Raw genomic sequence first — 12089 nt, 5'->3', positions numbered from 1 at the left:
CTCACACAGCCCCTTTTCAAAACAACCAAACTATTGCTTTAACATTCATTCAGCTTCTGAATTGATGTGACTGTTTATAAAGTTATATTTCCATTAAGACAGGTAGTAATTTTAATGGGTCATAAATTGTGAAGCTTTGGACTAATTACCGTAGAGCATCAAAGTAATCTTGACAACCTTGACAGCCCTGCCGATTGTAGCGATGAGATCCTGTTTTATCCTTGCTGCCGTGTTGGGTTTTTCGAACCAAAGGCTTCGGAATGTGGCGCTTTAAGCCCCGCCTACTGCCCTGCACACAGTCATGGTGTCACATTGTCAAGGTGAGGGGAGACAGAGGCGAATCCAGAACACAAAATCATCTTTAAAAGAAACTAATTTATTACTTAAACAAAATAGGAAAAACAAAAGGGCTGACGAAGCAGCAAAAGAAACAATAACAAAATATCCAAATGAAGGGGCAGGGCATGGCAGGACAAGACAATGCAGAACGAAAAACACAACAATGATCCAGCGGGGTAGTAGAGAGAATGACCAGGTTTTAAACACAGGGCATGATTATGGGAAGTGGGCACAGGTGAGTGATTACAATAACTGACAGGTGGAGATGGGCGTGGCAGACAATCAGGGGCAAACAGAGGGGAAGTGAATACTGAATGAAGCACAAGACAGACAAGAAAACAAGAGCAAAATAAATCCAAAAGAAAACAAAACCCAATCCTTACACACATGACCTTTCTTTTAGACATAAAATAACTAATTACAGCCAAACATGTTGGAAATGTTCATATTTAAACACAGAACAGCAAGGTAAGAACCAAGCGAATCAACAACAGTCCACACCTCCAAAAAATAATCTGACGTCTGTTTTATTTTTATATCAGGCGACAAGGAAGCCGGTCCCATTCTGGCTTCAGTTTCCAGGTTCCTGTTGGATGTCTTTTATTATTTTATACACTCAATGACATGGAGTGAATAATCAGCTGATGTGTGAATTTAGCCGCCTTACTGACCTAAAATAAATATTATCTATCTATCTATCTATCTATCTATCTATCTATCTATCTATCTATCTATCTATCTATCTATCTATCTATCTATATATCTATATCTATATATAGATATATAGATATATATATATGTATATATGTATATATTAAACCAAGTGTCTCATTTATAAATTCGGCGTACGCACAAAATGGGCATATGTCAATTTCCACTCAAAGTTTGCGATCTATAAAACACAAACTGGACAGGAAAATGTGCGGTCCCTCAAAGTTTTCTCCCCATCACATTCCTCTACCTGGACGACCACTAGGCTGATGTGTACCACAGATTAACATACAAGAGTACAGTGGCAAATGGTGTCAGTTCGAGTACGCCCTTACCCCCACCTGTAGGGTGTAGTGCGAGTGTGGCCCGGTCCCAAAACTCGCACTACACCCTATGCTCCTCTATGAAGCGTGTACTCAGTCGAAGTGCACAGAAGGGTTTGTGTGCAGTAGGTTACAAGCATGAAAGAATTGGAGAATTGGGACAGTACAGGTTACGTCATCGACTTGCGCCTCTGTGTCATAACTGTGACATCCAACATGGCGGGACCGGTCCCTGTTTTGGCACTTTAAGAAGGTGCTAGTACAATTTTAAAAGTGCAGTTTAGGTATTTTTGCTTTCCAAAGTAATTGCATGAGATATTTGGCTGTTTAAATGTGTTTTGTTATGACTTGTTGAATATGGAGCAAAGTTTGATAGTATTCCCACATGTACAGCAGAGTGAAACAATAATTATTTCAATACTTTACATTTAAAAACTGCTTTTTTCGTAACAGACGCAGCTTACTCTGTCACCTCTGCCATATTTCTACCATTTAATTTGAAACCCTTTCATTTCAATAAAGGTAATAAAAAAATTTCAAAACGTCACATGCAGCGATGAATTGTGAGTAAATACTTTGCCGAAGTCCGCCTGGATGCAGGCTTAGCTGAAGGGCGAATGTAGTACACAAAGGGGGTGGGGCTTGATGGGACACACTACACACTCAAACCCTTCAGCAGGAAGGACACGAGGGTGGAACGAGGGTGGAAGTGCAAGTATTGGGACTGGGCCTGTATAGTTAACAGTGCCAATGTGGTTTATGATTCCACTTGCCATTACTTTTCATTTGGTGTCTATGTATAAAGGGTAAAACAGCGCCCTCTTTTGGTGGTTGGTTGTGATGAGTGCAGTGGGCACAATGACCACGTTGCCATTCTGAGAGAGATGGGCACGAGATGGGTTCCTATTAGCACTGTGGTAAAATGTGGTGTATTATTGATCATTGTCCATTTTATGATCTCTGACTAACTGCAAGATCTACTTATGCCAATCAGGACGATAAGGGGTTTCATATTGTATGGTTTATGAGTTGATATCATTGTAATTGGCTACTACACACTGAAAAATATCTGCTAGTTTGATACTAATGTTTGATGCTAAGGTGCTGCACAGCTGGACACCTCGTGGGGTCAAAGGTGATGCCTGTTGCTTTCAAAGTCAAAGGGTCAAAGGTCAAGGTCCCAGGTGACTCCTTTGTTAAAACCTTCTCTATGCTCCAGCAGGTGAACCCTTAGTGAACACTGATCATTTCAAGCTGACAGGGTCAAAGGTCAAGGTTCCAAAATGATCTTGTGCTCACACTACCCAACCATGTACTGGAGGAAAATTAAACTGCACAGCTGGACACTTCTTAGATCACCATTGATTTCAAGGTCATGGGTTCAAAGGTCAACGTCACAGCTGGCCTAATTTATGATCCGGACGGCACTATTTTCTTAATCACGCTGTGGCCTTGGCGGTGGTTTGCGCTGAGTGCTTCTTGTTAGAAAGATGATATCTGTTCTAGTACATATCAGGTCACAGTATAAATAATAACAAGCTTCCAGTGAAACACTTGAACTAATCAACACCAACAGTGTCTGGCACTGATGCACTGTTGGCTAATTTTCACAAAGCCTCTATTAAACTCTGAACTCTTTACTTTTAGCTATACAGTGGTGATAGTTTGGAAACTCAGCAGGAAGGATCTGATGTCTATTTTAAAATGGAAGTGTTTGTTACAGGAAAAAGAATCAACCACTGTTTAATGAAGTTGTTGCCGTCCTTTTCCTTTCAGTGGTTTTTCAGATGTGAGTTCACTTTATGTTTTTGCAGTTCATTTTCAACAGAACTGAACAGAGATCTCCTGTCAGCCGTGTCCAGTTTGTGCATTTTTATTGGGTGATTTCAGCTCGTTGTTTCTTCCACTCTTCAGACACTGAAGTATTTCTGGTGCATAATTTTTTTTTTTTTTTTTTTGGTGGTGGTGGTGGGGTGGTTGGGATTTAAAGTGTAACAAATTTAAACAAACCTAATTTTAAAAAGACATGCATGCAAAAATATAACTCAAGTACGAGCAAATCCAATGTGTTCCTTTCCTCGTCTGCTCACGATACCTGATAAACCTCCTACTCATAGTCTCTGAGTGTGTGGTGGTGTGTTTGTGCGACTTCCTGCCTTTAGATTTCTGTTTCCTCCTCTTAATTTGCTGTGATAAGCGCATATTTGGTTTTCAGTTCCAGTGGGAGTTGAGACATTCGCGAATTACAACCGTAGGAATAAGAGGAAATTAAAAACAAAACAAAAAAAGAAATACACATTTTCCTATTAGAAGACTCCATTTGGATGCTGCCAGGCTTGCAGAACCAGAAAACAAATTGCACTGGAGTGTTTGGAATGGTGTGGAAGTTTAAGTCTTGATTCAGAACAATAATTGAGTTAACACATTAATTTGAGATGATGAAAACTTTACTTTACTGTTCAAAGGTGAAAACATGAGTCTCATATGGACAGTTTCCATAATTTTATTTATCTTTGCAATTACTTTTGAAGGTTGTAGACAAAGGTGACATAATATACTTGAGCAAAATTCTCCTGTCAAACTTTTATTTATTTAAAACATGTAGTTTAACTACACAGAATCCAAAACATTTGAGTCCTAAAGGTCAAATTTTAGAACAACATACATTCACATTTCAAGAACAAAACTATATATATATATATATATATATATATATATATATAAGCACAAGACAGTAAAGGTAGCATTTAAAATTTGAAAAACAAATACACGTGTAAATGATTAGGATTGGTGACTTGCACATCTTACAAGACACAGTAAAGACCGCTTACAATAAAGGTCTTAAAGCAACATTTAGAGGATCTGGTTTCTGGCAGAACAATGTCAAAATACAGTATGAAGAGATGTGCCAACATATACAGCCAGAATAAAAAGTATGAACTGTAGAACCTGTTTCAATTCTAAGGATCTGCATAACAGGAAATAACTAACAAAATTATCTGATACTCATCAGGTTTTATGCCAAAATCACATCAGATGACACCAACACGTGAAATATTACACTGTCATTATTTAACAAGTGAAAGATAACTCAAAAGCCCAAAGAGGTGTGTGTTCACGGCTGTAATGGCTGCACGGGTCCCGCAGCTATCAGACGAGTTCAAACCATTCACCCTCCTCCGCCGTGCTTCACAGATGTTATGATGTGTTGATGTTTTTTCTAGCACAGTATCAAATGTGGCGCCATGCATCATCCTCTGCTCTGATGGTGACGTTCAGGTGAAACCTTTTTTTTTAACCTAAACCGAGCAGTCATGTTGTCTTCAAACAGGCAATATTTGTTCCATCCCTTTCCAAGTCTCCTGACAAACTTTAGCATTTACCATGCTGACAAAGGCCTGCAAAGTCTGACGAGTCAAACTATGGACAATGTTTTTTTAAATAGGTCTGAGCGCTGTCTGTGTTTTCCACTGCATGACCCAGTGGTTAGCACTCTCACCTCACCTGACATTTCTCATGCATGCTCGTGTTTAATTCTGATACTTTGGCTTCCTCTCTACAGCTCGAATACACCCACGTTACATGAATTTGTTTTTCTAAGTTTTGAGTTATTAATTGTTGTACATGCCTGTGATGGAGTTGTTGCCTCGTTCTCTGTGCACCCCGCTTCTCTCGCCCTTCGACTGCTCCATTTAATCGAACTTATAATAAAACCCAGAGCGATAAGTGGCAGCGGCTGCTTCTTTTTAAGCCACAGGTGTCAAACTCCGTTCCTCGGGGCCCGCTCTCCTGCATGTTTGAGATTTGTTCTTACTTTAAAACACCTGGTTTAAATTAATTGCTAATGGACGTTCTTCTGGAGAACTTGATGATTTGGTGAAGAAATAATTAAACAATTTGAAAACTTTCCAGGACAGTGACCCTTGAGGCACTGCAAATTACATGGTTTAACATGGTTGATGCTATTCATCATTATTATCATGCTCATTTTTCAAATTTTAAGACTTTGCAGGGACTAAATCATTTTTTAAAATTATGTCTTATGTGTATAAAACCTTATAGCTAAAAGTTGTAATTATTTTAATTAACACGAGCATCCAAATTTATTTTATTTGTTTTTAAATGTTGTGGGTTTTAAAATTCAAAATGAGCTTATATTGGTCAAAACAGCAATAACATTCCTCAAGTTCACCATTTGATTTTTGTGTTAAGAGGTCATTTATCTGCACTTAGTTTTTAGCTTTTATTGACAGGTAATAAAAAGCTCCAGCCTTTTTTGGAAATGATTTTTAAGAAATGATTTGTCTGTTTCCATTAGGACAAAAAGAGGAAACGAAAGGAACAGAAACACATGGAAAATCCAAGCATAGGGGTCTTTGTGTACCTGCTGCAGATAAGTGTCCGTTTTTGACATGTAGGGCAAATAATTGGGGTGCGAGACGACGAATGCAATGGGTCTTTGTTTTTGTCGCTGGTCACTTCTGTATTCCTTTGGATGCTGTTTGCTGCTGCTCAGTTTGCAGCTGGATGAAATCTGTTTTATGTCTAAATTTAACATAGTCATGAAATAAAGCTGTACCTTTAATAAATCTGCACTGATAAGGAAGTCCTGCGATCCAGAAAGGAGAAGCATGAAAAGGAAATTGGATGGATGGATGGATCGTTAGCAATATATTCTGCTCAGTGTTTTTTCCGATACCTGAAAAATGACAAAAAGTATAAGACAAAAAAACAAAAACAAATAAAAGCTTATGGATCGTGTCAGATGGGGAACATACTCACTGATGGATTTTATAGGACACTACAACAAAGAGAAGGATGAAAGCAGTCACTCCAATGCAGATGTAAAACAGTCGCCATTTGTCTTTATCTAGCGTACCTGCACAAAAAGTTGTGGTTTTAGAGAGACGCATCTCACAGGAAACAGCAGCTTCATTTGTCCTGTCACATTTTAGATGCTTGAGGTTTGTGACCTTAGAAAGGAAGAAGGCTGCATGCCTCTGCACAGGCTGCTGCTTTGTGCTAAAAAAAAAAAAAAAGAGTGACTACGACACCGCTTACCTGATTGCAAATCCACTTGTAAACATTTATTCCTCTTTCTGCAGCGGTAAAAGCCCAGATCTGAGTCTTTCAGCTCATCGATGGCGATGGAGAAGTTCCCCACCGAGGCCTGGTTTGGAAAGGCTTTCACTCGGCCTTGTCTGGGCTCGATGAACTGAACTCGCCCGTTTGGTGAGAGTCGGACCAGGACTGAGTTATTCAGGTTCACCCAGTTCACCCAGCTACCACCGTTTGTTGAAAGGTTGCATAGTAAGAGCACCGAGGAGCCAAGTTGAGCCCTGAGTGTGATAGTTTCACAACGATCCTCATCAAACTGCTCACCTGAATAAAAACACAAAAAGAAAAGTTTAGGGCACCTATCTGTGGTCAAATAAAAATCTAACTAAACAAATAAATAAAACAAAAGAAAAAAAATGAAAAACTGCTAAATTGTGTGAACTTCTTGGCATTGAAATTCTCACTAATTAGGTTATTTGCTGCTTTCTTTCACTAAATTCTTTAGCTGAATGATAGATTATGTCAAATATGATAGAAGAAGTTAAACACAAAGAAGGAAGAGGAATATCAACAAGTTGGTTTCAATACAAGAGATATTAACCTATTAACTTTGTTATATCTTCTTTTATTTGGATTTTTTTTTTTCCTTTGGCATTTTGTTAAATCATGCAGAATGTGAGCTGAGCAGACAGTACTAATTGACCACCTTCTTTTTGTTCTTGCAGCTCCACTTTAAGACATTTGTTCTCCGTCTTGCAGAAATAAGACCCCAGATCATTCTTTTTTAGCTCGTCGATGGAGATGGAGAAGTTCCCCAACGAGGCCTGGTTTGGAAAGGCTTTCACTCGTCCGTGTCTGGGGTCGAGGAACTGAACTCGCTCCTTTGATGTCAGACGGACCACGTCCAGGATCCGGTCCATGTTGTCTACCTGAGCCCAGGTGACTCGGCTAATGTTAGGTTTTGAAAAGATGCACGGTAAGAGCACAGAAGAGCCGAGAGGAGCCGTGATTGTGTATGTTCTACAAGGATCCTTCTGAGGAGTTTCAACAGAGGACGGCTGACCTAAACAGGAAGAACATACAGAGATACAGTTTGGTTTGGTTTATCAAGTTATTTAGCTAAAAGGTAAGCAGAGCAACTAGCAAACAACCATTACCTGAATGAGGAAAAGTAACGAATTTGTGGTGGCCAAATAGTGAGCCTGCTTTTTCACTCCACTTCAAAAGATCTGAACTATCTCTTTAAGAAGTCAGATACAACATTGCAACACTTTCAGTGGTTTGCTTTTAAAGAGTTCTTGGCATTTTGTTAGACAGTAAAAGTAGAGACGATGTGGGAATGTGGGAGCACTTTCTCACCTAAAATAAAAACATGAATATTTGTCCACGTCTGCCAAAAGTAGTTTACTGTCAACACATTGTTAGAATTTTAATTTTCAAGAGAGATTCAAATTCAACAGTCAAGGAGGATACAAATAGTTTAAGGAAGTTATTTAAGACTGCTCGGCGTAAATGTGTTGTAAATGTGTTGTAGTTGCTGTCGGCTTAATGGCATATTTAGTAACTTCAAATATTCAGTATTGATTGTCAAACATATTAGATTTTAAAAGTACAGAATGACTCACCGCTCGAAGAGGCAAACATAAGCAAGAGAGCTAAAGGAAGGATCCTGTTGGCAGTCATCATCAGCATGTTGAACACTGTGAACATTAACACAACGAAGCTATTTTCACTTCTCAGTTAAAACCACGTGAGCCGCAACCGTTCATTAGTTTAGCTGTTTAGTGCTTACTGATCTTTTGCAGCAGATAGATAGACTTTGAGTGGAAAGTCACATATGCCCATTTTGTGCGTACGCTGAATTTATAAATGAGACACTTCATTTAATAGATAGATAGATAGATAGATAGATAGATAGATAGATAGATAGATAGATAGATAGATAGATAGATAGATAGATAGATAGATAGATAGATAGATAGATAGATAGATAGATAGATAGATAGATAGATAGATAGATAGATAGATAGATAGATAGATAGAGTCTGCCTGTGAGGCTGACACTGTCTACTTTTAAGGCTTAAGACTTTCCTTTTTGATAAATCCTATAGTTAGGGTCGGCTTGGGTTGTACTGCTATAGGCTGAGATTGCTGGAGGACAAACTGACCACATTTCCTCAGTCTGCTGATGTCTTTACTCTCTCTACTCTCCATGTTTACATATACAGTTATTGCTGTTATTAACCTGTGTTTTTCTTTGTTGTTCTTATCTACACCTGCACCAATTCTTCTGTTCATTTGTGTCTCTTTCTTCTCCTCTCAAGCCTCCGCTGGTTGCTGGCTGCTCATCTTGGGCCTGATTCTGGTGAAGGAACTGCAGCGAAAGAAAGATTCAGCATCATCTGCTGCCTTCCTTAGATAGACAACCTTTCTACTAATTGTCATTTTACAATGTACTGTACGTGATTGTATTGTATTACAATTGAACTGAATTGACTGCAATTGACAAGACTTGACATTTTTGTTTTGTTTTCTGTCCTGAGACAACTTTTGTTGTGAATTAGAGCTATATATAGTAAATTAACTGAATTGAATCAATAATAAAAATGATTGTCTGACCTGCCCATGTATACCCCATTTATTGATTTTCAGTCATTCCTTGATAGACTCTGTGCTGAGGATCATCGTCCTGTTGAATTGTTCACATTTCTACACAAAGTATTTGTTTCTTCCCAACTCAAATGCTTTTGAAATCACAGATGCAGCTTCCTCATAGTGTATACTGTACATGTAGAAGAAAAGCTCACATGAAAATTAAATTACTACACATCAAGTCTTGGGGCATGCTAAAACCATGGCTTTCAAACTGTGGTGCAAGTACTACTAGTGGTACTCAAAACCCCTACTCAGAATTATTTTTCAGTATCAACTGTAATGGACTTGTGCTAGCATGTAGCTAGCACAAGCATATTATTTTCTGAGCTCCAAAAATGCGGCATTCTAAATAAATTCAAGAAGTCCTGAATATAAGAGCTGTTTGACGTTACCTTTCTGAAACTGCAGGTGGTGCTCTGTATACGTAAAATAGAAGTCTTCTGTCACAGTCGATGACAAATTTTGCTCATGATTTGCCTTGTAGCAAAAACAGAAAAGAAAGAAAAAGAAAATCAGACATGATAGCAAAGGTTTATAATTTTTACCTCCGCCGAGGAAGTTATGCTTTTGGTAGCATCTGCCTGTTTGTGTACAAGATTACTCAAAAGTTATGAATGGATTTTCATGAAACTTTCAGGAAGCGTCAAACGTGGTACAAGGAACAAGTGATTAAAGTTTGGTGGTGATCAGGTCAAAGGTCAAGGTCACAGGAATGTTTAACAGGAATGGTAAATTCCTCAGCTGGACACCTCATGGGTCAAGGGTGATCACTGTTGATTTCAGTGACAGGGTCAAAGGTCAAAGTCACAGATGACCTTCTGCTTTATGCAACCATGAAACAGAGGAAAATTAAACTGCACAGTTAGACACCTCTTAGGTCCAGGGTGATCACCATTGATTTCAAGATGATGGGGTCAACATCCCAGTTGACCTCGTGCTCTAACTCTGCAACAGTGTGATGTAAGAATGTCAGTCTGCACAGCTGGACACCTCATGGGTCAAAGATGATGCCTGTTGATTTCAAGGTTCATGGGGTCAAAGGTCAAGGTCAAGGCCTTTGTTAAAAACCTCTCTGCTCCGACATGTGACCCTTTTTGTTTCCTCCACCAAGGAAGTTGTTTTCGGTTGTGTCCTTTGGTTTGTTTGTCTGTCTGTTAGCAAAGATCAGGTAAAAACTAATGAACAAATTTAGATGAAATTTTCAGGAAATGCTGGGGTTGGAACAAAAAACACAATGAATTACATTTTGATTGTGATCCAGATTATGATCCAGATCACACTATGTTTTTATTCACACTGTGCCCTTGGAGGGGGGTTTGCGCTCTCTGACTGCTTCTAGTTGCTGTAATAAAGAGGACTTTAAATCTGGCTTTTATTTGTGCTCTTTTTGAGTTCTCGCCTTGGCGGCAACTTTCGTTCCTCTTTCAGTGAATTTAAAAATGAAGCTCATCATTTACTCCCATATTAAATATGTGTTGGTGTTTCTCTGAACTGTTCTGCAATAAATATCTCAATTTCTTCTTTTTCTAGCTTATGGGTTAAACTGTCCAGTTTGGTTGGAAATGTAATGCAGATACAATAACAAACCAAAAACAAAAAAGTTGTGTGTGGTGAAATAAATGCACTTTTTTGCCACAGTGAAAGCACCAATAATGCTGACTTGCCTGTGTCTCTGTGCTTGTCTGTCTGTTCGCAAAATATTTTGTAAACCACTGAGGGAATGTTAATGATCAATGGTTGTAAATGTACAACTGATTAAATTTTGGAGTCAACCCAATTCAAAATGGCCACTGTAGTTAATCAACATCAGCCAACACAAACATGACTTGAAGTCAGCTTTACAGATATTGAGCTAAAGTTTACTGTGGTGGGAGCAGAGAGTCATCCCAATCACATATTCTGAGCACTAACACATCTCACAAGATCTCACAGAATTACATGAGATTGCAACGCCATCATTTCTGAACATGAGATGGTTTTAAACCTCTGCCATGAAAGGTGGAGGGGGATATGCATTCCCTCAAGGAAACCTAGACTTTCAGTTGATAGTCTAGCTTTTTTCTTCAAAAATGGAGAGAGGTTCTTCTGAGCAACCACACCAGTCTGTTTCACCAGGGAGACACTGCCACTCTGTGGGATAACATTTATTCTACTTAATAAGATTTTACACAGATGTTCTCCTTTACAGATCTGCAGACAAAAAAAATATACAAAATACATATATTATCCTTATGAAGAGACATATTGCTTTGGATTATTGTTTGGAACAAACATATTTTATTTTTTTTATGTTCGTCCAGAGAGCATAACTCCAAATTAAAAGCACTCAGCAAGCACAAACCTAAGGCTCCAGCGTGATTAAACAATAGTGCGATCTGGATCATAGTCTGGACCACCACCAAAATGTAACCCATCCTGGATGTTTGATTTTATTGACAAGTGGAAATATATAAAACGCGTGACATGTCATTTGTTTGATGGGGAACTTTTGCAAGATAGCTACTCACTGGAAGCAAATCATTTAAGCTGGCAGCAGAAAAAATAAAACATGAAATGATCAAAGGAAATGAGTGCAGATCCTACAGATCGGACCCAGGTCTCCCTCGTAAAAGGCAGGAGCTCTAACCATCGAGCTAACAGCCTTAGAGGTTGGGATAACTGAAAGATATCTATCCATGCTATCTCCACCACTCCTTGTTTCAAACTTGTTTCATAAGTGATGCACTGACGCAAAGATTGAACAAGTAGTTTTGAGAATTTCAATTCTGATCTGAGAAATGTACCAAAGCGCCTGAGAAAAACTGTAACATTTGCAGAAATAGTTTTTGTGGTGGATATTTATTTTCATATTTTTTCATATTTTTTCAATTTTTTCCAAAGACCACCGTGTTGGAGCTGCTGTCTTAATCTGATAGATAGATAGATAGATAGATAGATAGATAGATAGATAGATAGATAGATAGATAGATAGATAGATAGATAGATAGATAGATAGATAGATAG

At 38.5% G+C, this 12089-nt stretch overlaps 1 protein-coding gene across 1 annotated transcript; it reads right to left on the bottom strand.

The window, feature by feature from the left end:
* Positions 1-4078: 4078 nt before the first annotated feature.
* Positions 4079-8133, bottom strand: LOC108238151. Its single transcript, XM_025006776.2, has 5 exons — positions 8057-8133; positions 7138-7494; positions 6435-6755; positions 6156-6252; positions 4079-6072 (listed from the first exon to the last, which is right to left on the bottom strand). The coding sequence occupies exons 1-5, from the start codon at positions 8121-8123 to the stop codon at positions 6054-6056; spliced, it is 861 nt and encodes a 286-aa protein (XP_024862544.2). The 5' UTR covers positions 8124-8133; the 3' UTR covers positions 4079-6053.
* Between the last annotated feature and the right edge of the window lie 3956 nt (positions 8134-12089).

This window comes from Kryptolebias marmoratus, linkage group LG2, assembly GCF_001649575.2.
Source record: "Kryptolebias marmoratus isolate JLee-2015 linkage group LG2, ASM164957v2, whole genome shotgun sequence".
NCBI classification, from domain to species: Eukaryota; Metazoa; Chordata; class Actinopteri; order Cyprinodontiformes; family Rivulidae; genus Kryptolebias; species Kryptolebias marmoratus.
The sequence above is the reverse complement of the archived record's forward strand: the minus strand, read 5'-3'. Positions and strand labels throughout refer to the sequence as shown.